Source organism: Myodes glareolus, chromosome 9 (assembly GCF_982192425.1).
Source record: "Myodes glareolus chromosome 9, mMyoGla1.1, whole genome shotgun sequence".
Taxonomy (NCBI): domain Eukaryota; kingdom Metazoa; phylum Chordata; class Mammalia; order Rodentia; family Cricetidae; genus Myodes; species Myodes glareolus.
This window is the reverse complement of record NC_142034.1, coordinates 93,423,195-93,448,167: the sequence shown is the minus strand read 5'-3', so window position 1 is coordinate 93,448,167 and position 24,973 is coordinate 93,423,195. Positions and strand designations below refer to the sequence as shown.

Sequence of the window (24,973 nt, the reverse complement as noted above, 5' to 3'; positions counted from 1 at the left end):
CCTGAGCTGGGCATGAGCAGTGACCATTCATTTCTGTAGTTGGCCCTCTGCTGTGGGTTTTCCTGCCATGCATCACCGGGCCAGACACTGCAACACACATGCCAGTTGGTACCAGATGACTTTCTTTGTATCTCTATTCATAAACAGTCTTCCTCAATCATAGGGGCAAATAAAGGCTTCAAAAAACATGTAGAGTATTTCTATGTCTACACTGAAGAAAGTAATTTCTGCTCATGAGTTTGTTTTAAACCCTCTTTGGTTCCTGAGAAGAAGCCCAAACAAATGTCATGAAAGTTAAATTAAAGCTGCTAGTGGCAATTCTGGGTGAATTGCCTCTGTGTATAGTAGGGCACCTATCTCTCAGAAGCAAGATTCCCAAGTGCTGTCCTCTTTCTCCTTACTGCAGGAATTCCCTCAAGGTCTCTATAATTTAGCCCTTGGTGAAATTCCCTCCTCTGGTCCACCCTCCTTAACATCCACCCCCTATTTGAAATTCTTCCTCCATGGCCACCCCACAGCCCACCTTAGCAGGCTGTTGCATTTCCTCCAGGCTTCCTGATTCCCTTCCTATCCCTGCAGGGCAGGGGCCCCGAGGAGCTGGAGGCCCGAGGCTCCTATTCTGGTCCCAGGGCTTGGGGATACCCACCACCGTGGGCTAGCAGGAGGATGGACGTGGACTTGATCCCGAGAGCCTGGCCTGGCCGCAGCAACAGCTCTACAGAATCAAGGCAAGCGTTGGGGCCCGGGTTTGGGAGTGGGGAGGCACTCCAATACCAAGGATATCTATGCTCAATTGGTGGCCCTAACTGTTTCTTCTAATGATATGAGGCTGGATGGTCTGGGGCAGGGGCTGCAAGGGGCCCTGGACCCTGGCTGGAACTGTGTTACTTGGGCATGTGTGAACATGAAACTTGCTGCTGGGATCTGAATGGGGCTATGTTGCTTAACAGTATGGCACTGTCTATATCCCAGTCCTGCCCTGAGGCTCAGTGATGGGTCTAGGATGGGAATTTGGCAGGCCAGGTTACTCTAGTTGCTATAGTTTAAGGGGTCCCTTCTCTATACATAGCAACCCTGAGCATTGGCACTATGCTAAGTCCTCCCAGAGGCAGGTGGCAGGGTTAGAATCACCTCACACACTGTGTGAAAGAGGGTTTGCGGATTCAAAAGCCTTAAGCCTGGGAGCCATGAAGGATAAAGGACAGGCAAGGAGGGTGAACAGTGTCTAGGAGAAAGCATGGTAGTGGCATTAGTAATAGCATCGTGCACAGTGAAGCATGTAGATGGCCAACTGCATATGCAGCTGGGATAGGTGGTGTGAGGCACCAACAGGAGAGGTTCTGAAAGAATGTGGGTGCCAGGAGTTCTTGGCCAGGGTGAGCCCTGGGTGAGTGTGCGCTGAGCTTGAGATGCAACCTCCTGTTGGCAAGATGGACTTCCTGAGAAGTGTGGGGAGCTCATCTGTGGAGTCCTGAACAGCATAGTAGATGACACTCGCAAGGGCAATAATACATCCTTCCCTTAGGGGAGTGGCTGGCAGAAGGTTGAGGCCTGAACAATAATACCTTCCAGTTGTGCTGATTCTGACAGGGTAGTACCCCAGAACAGTTGTAGGGGCTGCTGCCAAGTAGCGAGCTGGGCATCTATGCGCCTGATGCTGTGGCTTTGTGTCCTGAAGCCTTGGTGAGGCAACACGGAGTTGGCCTGTTGGGTTTGCAATCAGGTCCGTAATCTCAGTGAGAGAAGTCTTACAGACAGGATGTTTGTGTATGTGTGTGGAGGGCGTCCGGATACCCAGAAGCCCTTTCAGGATAGCACCTGCGACTGGGCGTGTCAGTTCAGACTTAGGCGCTCTGTCCTCGGTGCACTAGTCCAGGGCTTGGTCATGGCCATAGTTGTTGAGCGCGCCTAGGGCTAAGTTTCCCATGCCACCTTTCGGGACAAACTATAGTCACCGCCCCATTGGGCGTCTTCCGAGACTAAGTTCCAGCAGGTCTCCTGGCCCACGCCCCGCCTCTACCACAGCAAGACCCTGACTGGCTCCTGTTACCGACTCTGACTATGGCTGAAGCCCCGCCTCTCGTGCAAGATCCTGCCCCTTACGCTTCTGGTCCTCTGCCTCCCATCCCGCCTCCTGTGAGAAGCCCCGCCCCACGCCGCGATCCTGCCTCCACACTGAGGCTCCGCCCACAAGTCTCCCCGCCCCACACTGCGGCCCCGCCCCCGCACTTCCGGGCGGCGCCGGCGGGGGCGCTCGGGCCTGGGCTTCAGCGCTCTGGGCTCAGGCTCCCGGCTTAGGGAAGCGCTTGCGGCCGTTGCGGCCGCCGCCGCCGCCGCAGGAGCCCGCTGGGATCGGGCTGGAGCCTCCTTCTAGAGCGGGCCTGTGAGAGTGAGCAGCCGGGGCTTGGCGGCGCTCTGCGGCCTGCCTCGCGCCTCCTCCGGGCCACGGGTCGCAGAGCCGCCGCCGCCGCCGCCGCCGCGATGGGGGTCCCCCAGGGCCGCGCCCCCGCCGTGGCCGGCCCGCCGAGCCGCCGCTGAGTGCATGGGCCTCGCCAGGCCAGGAGCCAGGCCGCGGGCCGCGCCTCCATAGCCGCCGCGCGCTGGTGAGTAGTGGGAGCCGGCGGGCGCGCTCCTGTGGCGCGGAGGCCTGCTGCCCGGGGCTGCGGGAGTAGGCCGCGCTAGGCCGGCGGACCCGGACCCGGAAGAGAGGGGCGCGCGGGTTGCGGGCGGGAGGCGTGTCGGAGCGCGGCCCGCGATGTGCGAGGTTGTGCTCTGCGCGGGGAGACCAGAGCTCCAAGGGGAAGCCGAGTAGGAGAGGTGCAGGCTCCGCAGTACGTGTAGAGGCGTGGGGGCTGCGTGGTATGCTAGGCATATGGGGTGAATGACTTTAGAGGCCGATGTGCCAGGGAAGGAAGGGGTGATACTAGGGCACGGGGATAGTAGGCCTATGTGAACAGGACAAGGGATTAAGGAAGACCAAGGATTCTAAGAATGATCTTCAGCTGGATGTGTCTCTGCTGAGTGTGGTGTGCTTGCGGTTGTTCACGGGTCTGGGACACGTTTAGGATGTGGGTGAGTTGGTGTTGAGGAGGTGCTGGTGGCAGACTGTGTGTGTCCTCCCTTTGCGTCATCCCGCAACCGCTGCGAAAAAGTAAAGGAAAGTAGGGATGAGTAAGAGAGCAAGGAGGACACTCTGTGACTCTGCTGTGGTTCGACTTGCCAGACACCCTGTTGTCCAGGTGTCCATTTCTTGTCTGGATGATGCCTTACTTACCGCCTCTCCCAAAACAAGGCAAATCCCCCAAAACCAAAACCCAGAGCTGCACATTTTTAGTTGGGCATGAAGATAATATAGAGAAAATAAAATCCACCAGCCTCGGATTTTTTTCAGTTCATCTCCGGGATAACTTATAAAGGGTTCTCACTATCTGTGCACTCCTCCCTTTACTCTCAGACTAGTAGAGAACATGGAAGTCCAGCTTTACCTGAGAGAGGCAGCCCTAGCTGGTTTCAGTTTTAGACCATCACTTCAGGGATTTTGTTTGCTATCTCAGCAAGTGTTGACTTGTCCTGCATCTTTCAGAGAAACAAAGTGGGTTATGTTGGCCCCTAAGATTTTATGTGATGCAGGACTGGAGTAGATAGGAAATGATAGCCCTGACCTCTCAAGAATTTAATCAGTGGATAGTTGGTATAATGCTAGTCACGTTATTACTTCCACATTCAGTCTAAATCATAAGCTTGGAAGTTATGCTTGAGTATAATAAATATATACACACATACCCAGGGCTGTGTGTTTTGACAGTGTCAAAGGGAATTTTAAATAGGATGTCAGACTTGTGGAGTCATTTTATAGGTGGTGGTTACAGATTTGAGGCCATATTTGGTGCTATGGGTGTTGGACTCTTACTGAATTTTCATAGCTACTTTATGTGTGGTATTTCTGTGTGTGCCTTAAATGCTAGCTGTCCTCTGTGGGAACCCAGGGATTATTAGAAATTGGGCTGTTGCTAGCGTTAGTAATTTGTGGGAATGCTCATGTACTTCCAGAGACAGGTGGCCAGGGATGCAGGCTCTTTTTCCTGTGGTGATAGCCTAGATAAGAACATGGTGGGCATGATGGGCTAGTGTGGTGTGTCAGACGTCCTCAGTGCTTACTGCATGGAGACAGTTAAAGAGGTTAAAGAAAGGTGTGGGGAGCTCTGAACAGCAAGAGACCACAGTCATAGGGGCTGTGACCTTAAGAAACAGGCTGGTCCTGCTGAGGCTGAGATTATAACCTACCTACGAAGTCATTAGCTGTAGAAATGTCATAATTGTGACCTACCTTTTATTTGTACATGCCTCTTCCTTCAAGCTATTAGTAATCTAGTCATCAGCATTGTTAGCAGTTAAAGTGTGTATTGTGTGAGAATGAACATGAGATGGATTTCATGGAAGCCAGGGCTCAGCACTGTGGAGTGGTGACCAGGGAGAGCCACTCCCTTATTTTTAGTTGTAGATGTACATTGTGCTGTTTTTGTTTTGTGAGAGTCTCTTGTATCCCAGACTGGTCTCCAACTCTTATGTAGCCAAGAATAACTTTGAGTTCCTGATCTCCTGCTTCTCCCTCCTTTCAAAGGTGTGCACTGCCACTCAGTCTTTTGTTTTGTTTTGTTTCCAAGATGGATTTCTCAGTGTAGCTTTGGCTGTCCTGGAACTTGCTCTGTAGATCAAACTGGCCTTGAATTTACAAAGATCCACCTGCCTCTGCCTCCCAATTGCTGGAATTAAAGGCGTGTGCCACCATTGCCTGGCTACCATTCTATTTTATACAGTATTGGGGGTCTGGAGATAGAACTCTCACCTTAGCTTTCTAAGGCAGCACACTACCATCTGAACTAATCCCCAGCCCATGACCTTGATCTCTTGATCAAGATCTTGAACTCTTCACCTTGCAAGTTCTGGGGTTCCAGATGTGTGCCAGTACATTGGCTTTATTTATTTATTTATGTTCTCATTTTGTAGTTTAGGCTAGCTTCGACTCAGGATGATCCTTCCATATTGTACCCTCTGGATTGTTTAGTGTTCTGGACATCCTACCCTGCTATATGCCTCTCTCCAGCTCACTTTTAGTGGGTACGTTTGGGACAAGGCAGACTGTGTTGGTATCTCCCCCTTTGAATAGGTTGAGAGGCATTGCTAGAGCTCAGGGACTCTTTAGGCTCCCATGGGTTGTAGCAAAAAGGACCAAAGGTCATAGCAGAGGTTCTTATCTAAATATAAACAGGTTTGGTTCCTTTTGCATACTGTACACAGCAATAAAAACTATAGTTCTCTAATCTCTAAGAGGGTAGGTTGTATAGTTTTCATCTGGTTTATCTAAACCATATTTCCTGGATGCTTCTTTAGCAAAAGTGTTTGCAATTTATTTTTCTGTACCTTTTCTGCCTCTCTTAAGTTCCTAGTCACTATTTGTTATCAGAAGGGAATCTCCTAAGAGAGAAATTAGTAGCCAAGTACAGTGTACAGTTTTTTTGAATCTCTAAAGTTGTCTATGTTGATGATGCACAGGTAGATGCCTCTGTATGTGGTCTGTGTCCTTCCATCTCTGGTCCATGGTGTGGAAAGTGATCTCTTAGCTGTGGAGAGCAGGGAGGACATCTTGCTATATGGTTGCTCATGTTATGAGACATGTCAAGGATGAAAAGTGATAGAGCAGACAGGAGATACAGAGACAGTTAACTTGGAATGTGCCTGTCCGCCTGAGGATCTGTAATGTGCCTCTTTGTTTCTTAGTGTCACTAGGGCAAGTGAAATGATTGTCTTCACGTGTGAGGGACCAGCTCACTGATGCTGGCAAATGGGGGCAGAGTTACTTTTCCTTCTTCCAGCTTTCCTGTCCACTGGACAGTTACTTCTTTAGCCAGGATGGTTGATCTTCAGACCTCACCACTGAAGGCATCCCTTGAAGAAGAGATGTCCTCTGTGATCCAGGCTTTTACTTAGTGTGAGAGGCATTCTTGTAAAGGTTTCCAGAAATTGTCTTAAGGATAGAGCAAAACTTCTGGCCAAAATATGTCTCTGCTGGAAGTCTGCACTGAGTCTCTGCTCCAAGTGGGAGTGGGAGGGCATCAGTGCACATCTCAAGAGAACCTCTGGTGTTTCCATGGACCACCCTTCCTAATCCTTGTCCTCTTAATGGTTTCAACAGGACAGATTGATTCCCTTGGGAGCTGTAAGTACTGAGGTATTAGGGTGCAGCGCTCATTGTTCACTGACGCAGAGTCCCAAAATGAATGTCCAGGAGCAGGGTTTCCCCTTGGACCTCGGAGCAAGTTTCACCGAAGATGCCCCCCGGCCCCCAGTGCCTGGAGAAGAGGGAGAACTGGTATCTACTGATTCGAGGCCTGTCAACCATAATTTCTGCTCTGGGAAAGGTGCCAGCACTAAAAGTGAGACCTCAACAGCTACCCCAAGACGTTCAGATCTGGATCTGGGATATGAGCCTGAGGGCAGTGCCTCCCCCACCCCACCATACTTGAGGTGGGCTGAGTCATTGCATTCCTTACTGGATGACCAAGATGGGATCAGCCTGTTCAGGACTTTCCTGAAGCAAGAGGGCTGTGCTGACTTGCTGGACTTCTGGTTTGCCTGCAGTGGCTTCAGGAAGCTTGAGCCCTGTGACTCAAATGAGGAGAAGAGGCTGAAGCTGGCAAGAGCCATCTACCGAAAGTACATCCTGGATAGCAATGGCATTGTGTCCAGACAAACCAAGCCAGCTACTAAAAGCTTCATAAAGGACTGTGTCATGAAGCAGCAGATCGATCCTGCCATGTTTGACCAGGCACAGACAGAAATCCAGTCCACCATGGAAGAGAATACCTACCCTTCCTTCCTTAAGTCTGACATTTATTTGGAATACACAAGGACAGGCTCAGAGAGTCCGAAGGTTTGCAGTGACCAGAGCTCAGGGTCTGGGACAGGGAAGGGCATGTCTGGATACCTGCCTACTTTGAATGAGGATGAAGAATGGAAATGTGACCAAGATGCAGATGAGGATGATGGCCGAGACTCTGTCCCCCCCAGCAGGCTCACCCAGAAGCTGCTATTGGAGACTGCTGCCCCGAGGGCCCCCTCAAGTAGACGGTACAGCGAAGGCAGAGAGCTCAGGTGAGTTCGGCACAAGGTGTCCATTTTCTATACACACCTCGGAGACCTGGCAAAGGAGCAAGGGAAAGGTGGTAACATGTGGCCTTGTTTTCAACCCCAACTGAAAACTCTACTGCTGCTGTTGTTGAATTACGGTTTATTTCCTACATAGATGTCATCATACTTGTCATTAGATATCTTTTTATATTTGCAGAGTTGAGAGTACAACGGACAGGACTTGCTAGATGTAGTCTCACCTACTTGGGAAGCTGAGGCAGGAGAATCAAAAATTATGTGTCAGTCTGGGCAACTGGTAGAGATTCAGAATGAAAAGATGTGGAGGCTTATTGGAGTTTCTGCATAGCATGCTGGAAACCCTCCTGTAGTTCTCTCCTTAGTAACACTTGTACTATGAAACATATGGCTTTGTGAATTATTAGAAGCATGGAAATTCTTAATGTTTGAACTTTACCCTGAGCATAATATTCATGTCTTCTTGCATAGAAGAAGGACCTGATCGGAGACAAAGACTCTAACGCTTAATAATGGGAGTGGAATACATTCAAACGCATAGAAAATTCTAATTGCTTTCTTTTTAATGTTAGACTTATTTTATTCCATGTGTATGAGTGTTTTACATCTGTGTATATGTACCACATGTGTGCCTGGTGTCCACAGAAGTCAGAAGAGAATTTCCGATCCCTTGAGACTGAAGTTAACAGACACTTGCCAGCCACCATGTGGGTGCTGGGACTCAAACTCAGACCCTCTAGAAAAACAAGTGCTCTTAACTACTAAACCATTTCTCCAAACCCCACCCTCCTACACCTTGCTATTTTAATCTTTAGGATTTCTCCTAAAGAATGAGACAGTAGTGAGGCAGTTTTTGTGTAGTCAGTTGTTGGAGGGGTCAGAAACTCCTGATGTCTATGCTTTGAATTCCAGAACTGGACATTTCCCCTCCATATATCAGCCCAAGGGTACATCTTGAGAAACAGCAACAGTGCTCCCAAATGACTGTAGCTTTGAAACTTGTTTTTTCACCTTTCTGTTTAAATTTTTTTTAATATTTACTAATGCACATGAGTGTGTGTGTGTGTGTGTGTGTGTGTGTGTGTGTGTGTGTGTGTGTGTGTGCATGTGCGGGAGCCTCCAGTATGGTGGGGTGGGGAGGCACTGCCCTAAGGCTCATATGTGGAATATGTATGCATATGTGGTAAGAGAACTACTTGTGGGGGTCACTTCTCTTCTTACGGGTTCTAGGGGGTTGAACTCAGTCATTAGGCTTGGTGGCAACTTCTTTGCCTGCTTACCTGCCTTGCCAACCCAAGCTTTACTGTTTTTTCAATTCAGTATCATGGTTACAGGAGGCTTGTTTGATTGGTGCTTGTTTTACCTGTGAGCGGAGTTTTCTGCTTATCCACCCCCCCCCCCCAAGCTGATGGCTAGAGACTTAGCTCATCATTGATCTCAGCATGAAGACCTTTCCCACCTGCTGAGCTGGTTGTTGGTTGGGGTTCAGAACCCAACTGAGCCTGGTAGCACAGGGATCCAATCAGGTGGGTTGTCAAGAAAGCAGGTTCATTGAACTGTAAAGAAAAGCTACTTGAGACTTTGTCTTCAAAAAGACAAAAACAAAAAACAGTAAAAATTATGGGTATGTACCACCACAAGCCAGCTATTTAGCAAGATTTTAAAGGATTTTTTTCTTTTTAGACAGGGTCTTATGCATTCCAGATTGGCCTAAAAATTTCCCTTTGAGCTGGGTGGTGGTGGCGTGCGCCTTTAACCCTAGCACTCGGGAGGCAGAGGCAGAAGAGGCAGACCGATCTCTGTGAGTTTAAGGCCAGCCTGGCCTACAAGAGTTAGTTCCAGGAGAGGCTTCAAAGGTATAGAGAACCCCTGACTCGGGAAACAAAAACAAAACAAAAATTCCCTCTGTAGCTGAGAATGACTTGAGCTTCCTGTCCTCCTCCTCCACTCTAGAATTCTGGGATTACAGGAATGCACCACCAGTTTATGCAGTGAAGGTTGAATTTGAGGCTGTGCGTGTTGACAGATATTTGACCAACTGAACTACATTCTTAGCACTTGATTTATTTTTTGAGACAAGATCTCCTATAGCCCTCAGTCTAGCTGTGTAGTTGATGGTGACTTTGAATTATTTATCCACCTTTCAAGTGCTGAGATTACTGGCAAACTCCCCCACCTCATTCCCAACATGATTTTTGTGTTGTTGTTGACTGTGGTATTTGTTCATGGTTTTTGTTTACAGTGTTAATGATCTAATTCAAAGCCTTATGCATTAGAGGCAAGTTTATCAATAAATGACTTCCCTTCAACATTGTAATATAGATACATTCTGCTTGTCATGCAAGGGGCTGTAGTTAGGAAGCACCAGGCTGGGAATAAAAAAAAATCCAGCTCATCCATACACTGGGATTAAATTTTGACTGAATTGGCTACTGTTTCATGTGCTTTGAACAGAAATTCAACTTTTCTTTTTTTCTTTTATTTCCTCCTTCGCTCCCTCCTTCCTTCCCTCCCTCTCCTCCCCCCTTTCATCCTCTCTTGAGACAGGATCCCACTATATAGTCCTTTCAAATTTAGACTCTGTAGACCAGGTTGGCTTCAAACTCCCAGAGATCCCCCTGCTTCTGCCTCCTGAGTGCTGGTTCTAAAAGATGTGCCACCACACCTGACTAGCACTTTTCTTTATGGTTCAGTGAACTTGCTTTCTTGACAACCCACTTGGTTGGATCCCGTGTGATGGAGGTGGAGGTGGATGCCTCTGTGAACTTGTGCTCTAACTACCCTTGTTTACTTGCATTTCCCATAGCAACGAAGAAAGATTATTCATTGGCTCGTAGTGGGGAGCATTGATGCTGCTATGTCCTGCTGGACCCTGAATGCTTAGAGAAGTGGTTTTCAACCTGTGAGTCACGACCTTTTGGGTTGTCAAATGACCCTTTCACAGGGATCACCTGACAGTAGCAAAATTACAGTTATAAAATAGCAACGGAAATTCTATGCTTGGGTGTCACCATAACACAAGGAACTGTATGTAGTAAAGGGAGGAACTGTAGTAAAGGGTTTCAGTGTTAGGACTGTTGAGAACCACTGGCTTAGAACCTGATGAGGTACTTTTGGACGTAAGCCAAGTAGGACAATCCTGTAAGCAAAATGGGGCACCTTACCTAGACAGCATGACTATTTCCCAGTAGAGGGGGAGGAGTCCTCCGAAGGAAAATTAGGCTGATGAGAATTAGGAAAAGAAAAGTTGATGTTGAATACATATGACTAGCAAGTGTTCACTAGGGAAGGAGGCCTTAGAATTAAATCTTGCTGAGTGATAGATAACTTGTCAGTGGATGGCATGTTAGTGAGATACAAAGATCCAGATATAGTGTAGCATGATACCAATAGACTTGGGTCACTGACCGCCTTGGGTTGTGTCTCTGATTTGGTGCTCTACTGTGCTTTTGTTGGTGGCCATTCTGCTCTGACAGGAGTTGCCATTCCTGACCTCTTGTGTCAGTGCATGTGCATAGTGATTTTCATATAGATGACTTGAGGCTTGGTTCTTTCAAAACTGAGAAGGCATTTTGCTCTCAGCTGAAACCAAGAGACACACTATTCTTGATTGAATTTTGAGTTTATTATACTTATGCAGACACTGTGAGCCCTTAGGCCTAAGTGTCCCAGCCCACTTTTGGCATTTGCTTTGCTTCCTCTCAAATTTTCTCTTTCTAATTTATCCTCTGTATTGGAGATTGAACCTAAACCACTGAACTATGTACTCAAATTTCTCTCTCTCTCTCTCTTTAACTTTGAGATGGTTCAGTGGGTAAAGGCACTTGCCACTCATCCTGGCACCAGAGTTTGATCCCTGGAACCTATGTAAAATTGGAAAGAGAGAACTGATAGTAAAAGTTGTTCTTTGACCTCTACACACATGGTATACACATTCCCCTTCCCAATAATAATAAATGAAAAATTCAAAGACTAGAATAAATTTGAGATGGTGTCACTAAGTTGATCAGGCTGACCTTGAATTTGTGATCTTTCTCCCTTAGTCTCCTGAGCAGCTGGAATTACAGGTTTGGACCACCAGGTCCTGGACTTCTGTTGATTCTTGTAGAAGACCTTTCTGTTTATTGCCTGTTGTGTGTGAACTTTGGACCTAACTTAGATTGGTTCGTTGCCTGCCCGTCTGCCCTCCTGACCAACCTATTTTCCTTCCTTCCTTCCTTTCTTCCTTCCCAGTGCTGATACTTATTATCTGAGAAATAGGGTATGTTAGGTTGATGCTCTGCCACTGGGCTACATACATTCTTAGCTTGATTTTTTTTTTTTCCCTGTGGCTCTTTGGCTTTTTTTAGATAAGGTTTCTCTGTGTAGCCCTGGCTATCCTGGATAGTCCAGTAGACCAGGCTGACCTTCAATTTGGAGATTTGCCTGCCACTGCATCCTGAGTGCTGGGATTAAAGGCATGCACCACCACCACCTGAAAATACCTATAATCTTTTTTATTGTTTTTTTTTATTTGTTTGTTTTGTGTTTTTGAAGACAAGATCTCCCATGTGGCCTAGAACTTGCTATGTAGCCAAGGCTGGTCTTGAACTTCTTTCTCTCCTTCATCTTCCGAATCTTGAGATTTCAGGTGTGTGTTCCTACACCTGGCCTCCTCTATTGTTACTTGTTTTTGTTGCTTTTAAAAATTTTAAGGTGTGTGTGTGGGTGTGTGTGTGTGATGCAGTGCCTACAGAGCCAGAGGGAGTTGGATACTCTGGAGATGGAGTTACAGAAAATTTTGTGAGCTACCTTACTTGGGTGTTGGGAACTGAACTTCAGTCCTCTGTGAGAGCAGTATGGGCTCTTAACCCTGGAGTCATCTTCCCAGTCTCCTTTTTCTTTTCTCCCTCCCTCCCTCCCCTTCCCTCTCTCTCTTCCTTTCACAGGGTCTCACCTCATATACCTAGTCAATCTGGAACTCATTGTGTAGACTAGGCTGGCCTTGAACTCACAGAAATCCACTTGCCTCTGCTTCCCCAGTGCTGGGATTAAAGGTGTGCACCACACTGGATCCCTCTTTTCTTTTTGAGACAGGGTCTTACTCTTTTGTTTTATTGTTATTGTTATTGTTGTTTTGTTTTTGTTTTTTGTTTTTTTGAGACAGGGTTTCTCTGTGTAACCCTGGCTGTCCTGAAACTCACTTTGTAGATCAGACTGGCCTTGAACTTAGAGACATCCGCCTGCCTCCGCCTCCCAAGTACTGGAATATTAAGTGTCTCCATATCCACTTACCAACAGTTTGTTTGTTATTGTTGTTTCATTTCATTTATGTCTTTGTGTTTGTGTATATGTGCATGTAGTGTGTAGCACATGTGAAGGTCAGGGGACAACTTGCCAGAGTCTGTTCTCTCCTTCTACCACATGGGTCCTGGGGATTGAACTTGGATTGGCAGCCCTGGCAGCTAAACTAGCTCCTTTACTCAAAGCCACAGTGTTTTTGCTTTGTTTTGTTTTAATTTTCATTTTTTATTGTTTTTATTGAGGTATATATTTTTTCTACTCCTCTCCCCTTTCCTTCTACTCTCTCCCATGGTCCATGTGGTCCTAATTTACTCAGGAGATCCTGTTTTTTTCTACTTTCCATGTAAATTAGATCCATGTATGTCTCTCCTAGGGTCCTCATTGTTGTTTAGGTTCTCTGGGATTGTGAATTGTAGGCTGGTTTTTCTTTGCTTTATGTCTAAAAGCCACTTAAGAGTGATATTTGTCACTTAAGAGTGATATAAGAGGGCTGGAGAGATGGCTCAGAGGTTAAGAGCACTGACTGCTCTTCAGGAGGTCCTGAGTTCAATTCCCAGCAACCACATGGTAGCTCACACCCATCTGTAATGAGATCTGGCATGCAGAACACTATATACATAATAAATAAATCTTTTTTAAAAAAAGAGTGATATAAGAGTGATTTACCATATCACTCAATATGTTACTTTCTAGATCCATCCATTTGCCCGCAAATTTCCAGATGTCATTATTGTTTTCTACTGTGTAGTACTCCATTGTGTAAATGTACCATATTTTCCTTATCCATTCTTTGGTCGAGGGGCATTTAGGTTGTTTTCAGGTTCTGGCTATAACAAGCAATGCTGCTGTGAACATAATTGAGCACATGTTCTTGTGGTAGGGTTGAGCATTCTTTGGATATATACCCAAAAGTGGTTTTGCTGGGTCTTGAGGTAGGTTGTTTCCTAATTTTCTGAGGAATTGCCGCCATACTGATATCCAAAGGGGCTGTACCAGCTTGGACTCCCACTAGCAATGCAGGAGTGTTCCCTTTACCCCACGACCTCTCCAGCATAAGTTGTCATCAGTATTTTTGATCTTGGCCGTTCTTAACAGGTGTAAAATGGAATCTCAGAGTTGTTTTGATTTGCATTTCTCTAATGGCTAAGGATACTGAGCATTTCCTTTAGTGTCTTTCAGCCATTTTAGATTCCTTTGTTGAGAGTTCTCTGTTTAGGTCTGTACCCTGTTTTTGTATTGGATTATTTGTTCTTTTGATGATCAATTTTTTGAGTTCTTTGTGTATTTTGGAGATCAGTCCTCTGTCCAGTGTGGGGTTGGTGAAATTCTTTTCCCATTTTGTAGACTGCCGTTTTTGTCTTGTTGACCATGTCCTTTGCTTTACAGAAGCTTTTCAGTTTCAGGAGGTCCTGTTGCTCTTTCAGTGTCTGTGCTGCTGGGGTTATATTTAGGAAATGGTCTCCTGTGCCAATGCATTCAAGTATACTTCCCACTTTCTCTTCTATGAGGTTCAGTGTGGTTGGTTTTATGTTGAGGTCTTTCATCCATTTGGACTTAAGTTTTATGCATGATGATAGATATGGATCTATGTTCATTCTTCTACATGTTGATATCCAGTTATGCCAGCACTATTTGTTGAATATGCTTTCTTTTTTCCATTTTATATTTTTTGCTTGTCAAAAATCAGTTGTTCATAGCTGTGTGAATTGACACCTGGGTCTTCAATTTGGTTCCATTGGTCCTCCTGTCTGTTTTTATGCTAATACCAGGCTGTTTTTAGTTCTGTAGCTCTGTAGTAGAATTTGAAGTCAGGGTTTGTGATGCCTCCAGAAATTCCTTTTTGTACAGGATTGTTTGGGCTATCCTGGGTTTTTTGCTTTTCCATATGAAGTTGAGTATTGTTCTTTCAAGGTGAGTGAAGAATTTTGCTGGGCATTGATTTTTATTTTTTAGACTTAACCGTTTTATGTGTTTGTGTGTGGGCATAAGTGTATGAATGTGTACCATATGTAGGAAGGTCCTCTCAGAGGTCAAAAGAAGGTAATAGATTTCTTGGAACTAGAATTACAGATGGCTGTGAGCCTGATGTACCGTCTCTACAGCCCCATAGTTTGGCACTCAGGACCAGGTATTGTGACACACTAACTGGCAGGCATGGGTATTACTCTCCTTGATAAGTTAGCCTGACCCACAAGTATCATTTGAAATTGGTCTGGGTTTCATTTGCCAGGTCTTAATGAGCAGGTTTGAGCCATTTGGCTGCTAGTTTTAACCCTCAACTTCCCAAATGCTCTCTTTCATACTTGTTTGCTACTTTTATCATTCTTGTTATTTGTGTCTTTTGCTGTACGTAGTAGAGTCTCCTAGATCTTTTCCTAATGTCTTTCTGGGCCAGCCCAGTGGTATACTCCTGGTCAGGCTTGGTTGTTAGTATCATTGACATCGAGTGGACTTTGAATGCCATTCACAGCGAAAGCAGTGTACTGGCTTGGCTGGGTTCCTGTCACACAGCCCTCTCCACTCAGAAAACAGATCTTTTAGACATGATGACCAGCCCTTGCTCTCTGGACCTCTTGGAGTTTGCTTGAGGAACTGCTAGACCTGTCAGTTTATTGACTGTTTCTGGTGATGGCTTAAGAAGTCAACAACAAAACAAAAAGAAAAAAGAAATTGTAAGAGGAAGCACCCAATAGGTGCAAAGTTCTGAAGGTTAGCTTTGCATCATGATTTGAGGCTCCAGTGAGAGCATCTAGTTTCACTTGGTCTTAGCCAAAAGGCTGAGAAGCTATGAAAGAACATTTATTTAGTTTCAGAGGAAGGTGTAGTCTTCTGAGCCTGAATTTGAAGACAAAGATGTCTTAGACTAACTTGACCTATGGTACCATCTCTTCATGGTCATTTGTGGCAAAAGACAGTTCATATTTTAGTCTGGCCTCCTTGCAGCCCTCCTGTATTCTCTTGCTGTTGCCTTTGGGCATGGGGCTGAGGGAGACAACAAGTTCCCATTGCTGTTCCTACCATTTTCCAGATGTCTGGCTGGTTCTGTGAAGTGAACTCCCCTTCCTCCTCCCCCCAGACAGGTGTAGACCAGGCTGGCCATGAACTCACTGAGATCTGCCTGGCCTGCCTTTGCCTCCCAAGTGCTGAGATTATAGATGTGGGCTTATAATGAACTTTTATTAGATGACCTCATAATGAGAAAACTGGAGACTCTTCTAGACAGTTTTAGTATACAGATTTGCATTATCAGGATGAGACTCTGAATGGCTGGGTGGCTTTCTGGGCCCTTTTGGAACCCATATTTCTCCCTGGGTTGTTACTAAGAAATGCTTGGTATGGAGGTCAATGAGTAGCCCTGATGTTAAGTTCTCATGGGATATATACTTTATTTGATTCAGATCCAAAAACTATTTTTTTTTATTTTTGTTTTTGGGGATTTTGTTTTGTTTGTTTTGGGGTTTTCAAGACAGGGTTTCTCTGTAGCTTTGGAGTCTGTTTCTGTAGATCAGGCTGGCCTCGAACTCAGAGATCCACCTGTTTCTGCCCCCCAAGTGCCAGGATTAAAGGTGTGTGCCAACACCGCCCGGCCTCCAAAAGGTTTTTATAGTAGTTAATTTTAATTTATGTGCATTAGTGTCAGATTCCCTAGAACTGGAGTTACAAACAGTTGTGAGCTGCTGTGTGAGTTCTGGGAATTAAACCTGGGTCCTCTGGAAGAGTAGCCAGTGCTGTGCTCTTAACCAATGAGCCATCTCTCCAGCCCAGATCCTCAAATTTACTTTGTAGACCAGATTGGCCTCAAACTCACAGAGATCTACCTACCTCTACCTCCTGAGAGCTGGGATTAAAGGATGACAGTGTATTCTCTTTAATTGCTAAGCCACCCCTTCACTCCCTCTCCCTCAACCTAAATGTTGTTATTATTTGTGTATGCATACACACATGGTATGTGTATGTTAAAGAACAGCTTTGTGGAGTCAGTTCTTTCCAGCATTGTGTGACTCTCAGGGTTTGAACTCAGATTGCCAGGCTCATTTCATAAGTACCTTTACTAACTGAGTCATCTCAGCAGCACTCAAGAAATGTTTTTTTTTTGTGAATATTCAATGAAAAATGTAATAATCATTTCTGCGCTAGTAAGTAGAACTACCTTTTCCCTTTAAATTATTTTGTTGTGCTTACACTTTTTTTATGGTTTATTTAACTTTACTTTATGTGCATTGGTGTGAAGGTATCAGATCCCCTGGAACTGGATCTTCAGACAGTTGTGAGCTGCCATGTGGGTTCTGGGAATCGAACCCGGATCCTCTGGAAGAGCAGTCAGTGCGCTTAACCACTGAGCCATCTCTCCAGCCCCGTGCTTACACTTTTAATCCCAGCAGAGGCAGAAGGATTTCTGAGTTCAAGGCCAGCCTGGTCTACACAGAGGAAGCCTGTCTTTTTTTTTCCTTTTTTGAAGTGGAGTTTCTCTGTGTAACAGCCCTGGATTCTGTTCTGGAAGTAACTCACGCTCTGTAGACCAGGCTGACCTCGGACTCACAGAAATCTGCCTGTCTCTGCCTCCAGAGTGCTGGAATTAAAAGTGTGGGCCACTATGCCTGGCTTGAGAGAGTCAAATAAAGAGAGGGAGAGAGAATGTTAGTTTTGTTAAGAGAGGCTGCCTCTGAGCCTGAGGATCTGAGATCTGAGTTCCATCCCTGGAATCCACATAGTAATAGAGAGAAATGACGTCTATGAGTTGTTCTCTGATATCTGCAAACACACGATGGCACACATTCACCCACATACAAATAAATAAAAATGTAATAATAATAAGGAGTTAGGTTCATGGTGAATTTTGAAACTTTAGCTTAAGCTGGGGGTGATGGTGGTACATGCCCTTAGTCCCAGTGGACTATGTGAGACGAGCCTGATCTATAAATTGAGTTCTGAGATAGCCAGGGCTACCCAGAGAAATTCTGTCTTGAAAAACCAAAAAAGAAAGAAATTCTAGCATAATAAGCTCCCAGACTGTAGTTTATGGAATTGACTGTCTTCTTACTGTGTTGTGACAGTGGAGAATTTGCAGTACTTGCCTGTTAAATGGAGTGATGAAATAAGGACCTGTAGAATGAGGTATCATGGAGAAACCATAGATAATGAGTGGCAGGTGCTCAGATTCCCACTAGATACCTGTGGGTTTCAGTCTCTACCTGAGCGTTTAGCCTCCTGAATAAAACTTCTGTTGGATACTGTAGACACATGTGGGTTGCACATGATGAGGCTGACACATTGAGGATTCCAACACTAGGTCTTCCTCTGCCCAACTTGTTCTTTTAAGCTTTTTTATATCAAAAGTGGCAGGACCATCCATGCCTCAGTCCAGTCTCTGCTCGCCTACCGTCATCAGTTCAACAGCAGCCCTGGTCCTACTATGCAAAGTGGTGTTGATTTAAATCTCTCCTTGCTCTTCTCACTGCTCTCCTGCTGGATCACCACAGGAGCCCCCTAACAAAGTCCTGCTTTCCAGTTTCACAGCATTTTTTTTTCCTTGAGACAGAGTTTCTCTGTGTTGCCCTGACTGTTCTGCAAGTCACTGTGTAGACCAGGCTGGCCTCAAACTGAGAGATCCAACTGTCTCTGCCTCCCAAGTGCTAGGATTAAAGGCGTGCATCCTCACCACCCAGCTGGCAGAGCAATTCATGAGGATACCATCCCTTCTACTGATGCTGGAGAGATATCCTATGAGCCCTAATGTACCCACTATACTATCTGTATATGTACATGCCTGTCAAGAGGTAGCCTTCCCTGCTTTTGTCCTACAAAACTCTACAGTCTGACAGAACTCCATGGTATCCATGAAGTACTTCGGGTAGAAGTTAGACAGAGAGATGGGGATCAACTCCAGTCCTGAACTCCTAGGCCTTGTGATGCTGGTACCTACTACTGCTTTGTGGGTTTATGAATGGGAAGCACTGACAGACAACACAGAATTGAACATTTTATGAAGCTGTGTAAACCATGTTATCTTGGCTTTTACCCACAGCAGTGTTTGAAGAGAGCAAGGTTTATGTATTCAGCACAGTTTGCTGGAGTGTGTGCATTTTATTGTGGCATCAATATGGTCTCTCCTGGAGTTAAGCTCTACCTGTAGGTCAGATGCCTGGTGACTCTGTCTTTTTGTCAATGTGTGAGTCAATCGTGAAAATTCAAGTTTGGACTGAGTGTGGTGGCACATGATTTAATCCCAACACTCAGGAGGCAGAGGCAGGTGAATGTGTAAGTTCGAGGCCGCCTGGTCTATAGAGCAAGTTCCAGAACAGCCGGGGCTGTTACACAGAGAAATCTTGTCTCAAAAAAGAAAAAAAAATAATAAAATTTAAGTTTGGCCTGTGCTCTCTGACTCTCTCAATTTTTCTACAATGTGGATTTCATATATATTAGTTTACCCTGCAGCTCTTGGTTGTGGCTGAGTTGAGGGAGTTGGTTAATCTGATCTGGACAGTTCTTCCTTCAGCCCTGTTCAGTCTAAGGCTCTGTGACCTTGCGTGGGAGGAAATAGCTTTGCTTTTCCCATCGCCAGTAAGAACCCGCTATTTGTGAATCATAGAACCCTCTTAGAGTTAAGAATTTCAAAAAGTGTGTGGCTGGAGAGATGGCTCAGTGGTTAAGAGCACTGACTGCTCTGCCAGAGATCCCAAGTTCAATTCCCAGCAACCGCATGGTGGCTCACAACCATCTATAATGAGATCTGATGCCCTCTTCTGTGGTACAGGTACACATGCAGGCAGAACACTGTATACATATACATAATAAATAAATTATTTAAAAAAGTAAAAAAAAAAGAATTTCAAAAAGTGTGTGATAATTCCAAAAGGTATATGATCTACAGAAACATTCAGGATTCAGTTGCTTCTGTGGGTTATGCAGCTATCTGACATTAAACATGGGTAGCTTCCTACCAGGCCAGGCATTGTGGCACACACCTTTAATCCCAGCACTCAGGAAGTAGATGTAGGGGAATCTCAGTGAGTTTGAGGCCAGTTTGGGCTACAAAGCAAGTTCCAGGACAGCCAGAGCTGCTACACAGAGAAACCCTGTCTTGAAAAACAAAACTATACAAAATACCCCTCAAAATCTGAGATAGCCCCCTACTACTTAAGCATCTTTTTGTGGCGCTAGACATTTTACGCATGAGTCAAAATCGTTGTCTTCCCCATCTCTACACCCCAGTCCCAGCCTTCTATATAAGTGTCATTGACAAGTCTAGAAAATGAGTGCAGGGGACTGGAGAGATGGCTCAGAGGTTAAGAGCACTAACTAATGGCATCAGATCCCATTAGAGATGATTGTGAGACACCATGTGTTTGCTGGGATTTGAACTCAGGACCTCTGGAAGAGCAGCCAGTGCTCTTAACTGCTGAGCTATCTCTCCAGCCCTATTTCTCAAATATGTGTTTATAATTTAAATTATAAAACACATATTGTTTATGTGTTTATAATTTAAATTATAAACAATATGTGTTTATAATTTAAATTATAAACAATATGTGTTTATAATTTAAAAGTATGTTTTTTTCTTCTGTGTATGTATGTTTGCATGTGTCTGCATGCATGTAGAGTTCTGAGATTAATATCGGGAGTCTTAATTGGTTTTTAACCTTACTCATTGAGGCACAATCTCTCAGTCGAACCCAGAGTTTGCCAATACAGCTAGTTTGACTAGCCAGCTTACTCCAGGGATCCCGTCTCTGCCTTTGAAGCACTAAGAATATAGGCAGTCTGTTACATCCACTTGACATTTACATGGGCTCTGACGATCTGAATTCTTTTCCTCACTTTTGTGAACAATTGCTTTAACTTTTGAGCCATTTCCCCAGTATAGAAAGTACATTCTTAAAAAAATTCAGAAGACTAAATTCAAAAGTTAAAACTAAACAAACAAAAAGTTACAGGAGGCCTATATTTTATTTCATTCATTCATTCATTCATTTTATGCATGTACCCATCCTCTACATTTTATGTAGCTTACTCCCGCCTCCCCTCTACCACACACACAACACAGAGTTTCTCTATGTAGCCCTGACTGTCCTGGAACCCATTATGTAGACCAGTCTGGTCTCGAACTCAGATTAGTTTACCTCTGCTTACTGAGTTCTGGGATTAAAGATGTATAATACCACTGCTTGGCTTTTTAAGACAGGGGCTTTATTTAGTTTTGGCTGTCCTGTAATTTGACAAGTAGATCAGCCTGGCCTCAGTTCTACAGGGATCCTCCTACTGCTAACTCCCAAGTGCTAAGATTAAAGGTGTATGCTACCACCACCCGACTTAAAGTTATGTATTTTTAACAGCATTAATACAATACTTACGTTTTTAAAAACCTAAGTACCTTTTTATATTTAAAAATTAAAAGAATTAGCCAGGTATGGTGATGCATGCCTTTAATCCCAGCACTCTGTAGGTAGAAGTAGGTAGATCTCTTGAGTTCGAGGCCAGTCTGGTCTACAGAGAATTACAGGACAGCCAAGGTTATACAGAGAAACCGTGTCTCAAAAAACAAAACAAACAAAAATTTAAAGGAATAACTTGCCAAGGTGGTAAGTAGTGTGTATGCCTTTAATCTCAGCTCTAGGGAAGCAGATGCAGTTGGATCTTTGTGAATTTAAGACCGGTTTGGTGTACATAGTGAGACCTGTCTCTAAATGAAGAATTTAAAAGTAAGACATCCAATACTTGAAAAAAGTATAGATTTTACACACACACACAGATGAGATTTATTTTTATTTATGTGTGTATGACTATGTCAGAGAATAAATGATACATGAGTATAGGTGCCTGTTGAGGCCAGAGAGTGTCAGATCCTCTGGAACTAGAGTTACAGGCATCGTGAACTATCTCATGTGGGTGCTGGGAACTGAACTTGAGTCTTTTGTAAGAGCAGTGACTACTATTTAATTGCTGAGCCATTTTTTTCCCAGCCACTATAAAATGTTTATTCTGATATTAAGCATACTAACATGAGTCTGGAGAGATGACTCAGTGATTGAGAGCACTGGCTGTTTTTACAGAGGATCCAGGTTCCTTTCCATCACCAGAATAGTAGCTCACAATTTCTGTAACTCCAGTCCCAGGGTATCCAGCTTCCTTTTCTGGTCTCCATTGGCATCAGGCTCTCAAGTAGCACACAAACATACACACAGAACATCCATACATATTTAATAAAATAAAAGCAACAAAATACGTCAACATTATATTCTTAGAAAAAATACAAACAGGATAGATATATCACAAATTTATGTGTCAGTAACTTTAGTTCACACCATGCAAAAAGCAGTACTTTAATCAAGACACACAAGCTTTTGTAGGTTCTAAACTGAAGGATTTTTTTTCTTTTTATTTCTCTTCAGAATCCTTCACACCTGTGATACTTAACACTTTCTTGCCTTTCTTTTGGGAGGTAAACTATATTAAAGCAGTGATAGCAAATATTAATAATAGACCAGTTGTTTAATTATGAATCGTTTCAACTTTGCTCAGTGGCTAAAACTCTTCTCGTGTTTTTTTTTTTTTTTTTTTTTTTTTTTTTCTTGATAAAACTGCTGCCTGACTATTGGCTGGACTGTATTTGGCTCATTCATCAGAGACTGAATTGAAGTTAAGATAGAAGATGTATTATATGTTGGAATCCATCAGCTTTGAAGACTATGTAAGCCTGTTACCATGGGTGTACGCAATTGGATAAAATATTTTAGATAAAAAAACCTAATAGTTCTGCTGGATGGTGGCTCACAGCTTTAGTCCCAGCACTGGGGAGGCAGTGGCAGGCGGATCTCTGTGAGTTTGAGGCCAGCCTGGTCTACAGAGTGAGTTCCCAGACAGCCAGGGCATAGTAATCCTGTCTTGAAAAACAAAACAGAAACAAAAAACCTACCTAGTAATTATTTATTTGGATATTCTTTAGAAATTCTATTATTACTTTTGAAAGTGTTGCTTTACAGAGCGTCTCTTCTGTTCCAAGTATAGCTGCATTCCACTGAACGATATTTTTAGATAGGGTGCTACAGACCCCCCCCCACACACACACACAGGTGGGTCCTCTCATAATTGCTTGAAATCCCAGAAGAACTTGCTTTATTCAGACTAGAACTGGCATACTGTGTAGTTGCTTCATGGTCAGTCTGAAAGAAGTCCTCTACATTTACCATCCCACCTCCCAGTGGTCAGATCACTGTGCGTCTCCACTGTTTCTGAAACTATATAAGCAACTCTTAGACGTTTATTTATTTATTTTGGTTTTTTTTAGAGACAGTTTCTCTGTGTAGCCCTAGCTGTCCTGGAATTCACTCTGTAAACCAGGCTGGCTTCAAATTCACAGAGATCCGCCTGCCTCTGCCTCCCGAGTGCTGGGATTAAAGGCGTGCGCCACCACCGCCCGGCTCTCTTTGTGAAATTTCTTACATTCTTTACTAGTTTGAAGTGTACTATACACTATAATACATAAGTGATAAAGTAGTTTTCCCTGAAGACCTGTTTCCCAAAGCTTTCTGTGTTCCTACTCTAGCTGAAAGAATTCCCTTAGCATTTTGTGGTTCTGAGTACTAGGTGCTGTGTTGCCTTGGTTTGTGGTAGTGTGTGTGTGGTGTCCAGAATTGTGGTCTGGGTGCACAGTGTTAGCAGTTTGAGTGGTCCTGGATGCTGTGTTCTTGAGACACTGTGTTAATGGTGTGCTGTGGCCATTGCTATGGTACTATTGGGTATTGGGTTAGTAGTATGTGTGTGATACTATTGATGTTCTGTGCAAAGTTGTCAAACTTGTTTTCTTTTTTGTTTTTTTAAGACAGGATTTCTTTGTGTAGTCCTGCTGTCCTGGAACTTGCTTTTGCAGGCTGGTCTCAAGCTCACAGAGATCCACCTGCCTCTGCCTCCCTAGTGCTAGGATTAAATAAAGGCATGTACCACTACTGCCTGGTTGTCAAACATTCTTTGTGGAGCCTAGTTAAGTAGGGTTTAATTGGGTGGAAAGGCTCTTAGGTTTTTGCCTTTTTCATCTAAACCATTCTGTGGTTGTGACTTGTTTTCCCAGGATTTTTTTTTTATTTTATTTTATCATCAAAGGCCTGGGACTCAAGCTGTGGTCCAGGCTGGCCTCAAATTCAACAGCGATCATTTTGATTTCACCTCCTGAGTGCTGATAATATTACATGTGTCAGCTACCATACTTGCCTTTCTTGTTTTCTTTAAGGTGCTGGGTATTGAATCTGGGGCCATATACGTGCTTAGTAGACACTCTTCCACTGAGCTACGTGCCTACCTTACTTACTACCTTACCTTTAGGATCTTCTTGAATGTGTTCTTTGTTGTTAGCATCCTCTCAATATTGCAGGCTTTTCCCTCTGAGGCTTCTCTCACTGTGAAGAATAAACTTGTCTTTCAATTATGGGTTGTTTTGATAATATGTTCTCTCTGTCATGTTTTTTTTGATACTTTTGTTCCTTTTCATTTTCACTATTTTTTCAATTTAGAGAGCCTGTGAATTATAGATCCTGGACCCTATGTAATGATATCTTCCACCATTTTTTTTTTTGAAGTAGTGCTTATTTTGTGGCCCTGGTTGGCCTGAAACTCACTGTGTATCCCAGACTGGCCTTGGTCTTCCAGCAATCGTTCTCTCTCTGCCTCTTGAGTATTAGAATTACAAGTTTACACCACCATACTTGGGCTGTAAAATATTTTTTTAAACATGACAATTCAGAAGAAAAGACATATGACAAGCCAGTTAGAGGAGGTCTGGTGTGACACCCATGGAAACATGAAGTTGGTGGCGAAAGGTCATTTGTCACACAAGTTTTTTATGAGGTGCCTGTGACTGAAAATTGTGTCCCTCTCAGAAACATAGTGTCTCTACATGAGACACAACTGAAGCCTTGGTTTGTATGTGTTGTGTGTGTGCTTCCCATTCTTGTACAACTCAGGGTTTCTTATCTCATCCTCTTGAGGATCTTTGCTCATCATAAGAAAATTGGGCCTAGCCATTGTGTTGCACAAATTTAATCCTAGAACTTGAGAGACAGAGGCAGCCAATCTCTATGAGTTTGAGGTACATGTAGTGGATAATACAGATTTTAATCTCAGTGCTGAATTAAAAACTAGATTATGTATATACTAAGAAAAATCTAAAAGAGTCCAGGCCATATGGTGTTATCTCTGGCTGCTAAGGATAAACACCTCTTTACTTTCACTTTTCCTTTTATGCCCCAAATCTATGTCTTTTGTGCATCTCTTAACATCAAAGTCAAAACTGTGGGCTAATGTATGCCAAGAGGAATTTGAAAGAGAAAGCTCTGTACAACCACACATAGGACTTGCTAGTGAGGGCTCAAAAGCTGTGAAGTCTGAAAACTAGAGACCCCTTTCCTTTCTGCGTGGACATGAGTGACTACACGGCTTCCATCAGATTTCTTCAAGGTCCTTACTTGAAAGTCTTGGACACATTAAAGGGTTTCAGAATACTTCTTTAGATGTACACAAATCTGATAAACACTCT

The 24,973-nt window shown here is 44.2% G+C and overlaps 1 protein-coding gene across 2 annotated transcripts in view; it reads left to right on the top strand.

The window, feature by feature from the left end:
* The first annotated feature begins 2,445 nt into the window (after positions 1–2,445).
* Positions 2,446–24,973, top strand: part of Axin1 (axin 1) — a 51,691-nt gene continuing 29,163 nt past the window's right edge. Inside the window, exons 1-2 of one of the 2 annotated variants that reach the window (XM_085694812.2) lie at positions 2,446–2,603; positions 6,194–7,152. In XM_085694812.2, the coding sequence (XP_085550938.2) occupies positions 6,275–7,152 (878 nt within the window). In that variant the 5' untranslated portion in view covers positions 2,446–2,603; positions 6,194–6,274. The remainder of the gene's footprint in view (positions 2,604–6,193; positions 7,153–24,973) is intronic. The other variant, XM_085694813.2, reaches the window with a different exon arrangement.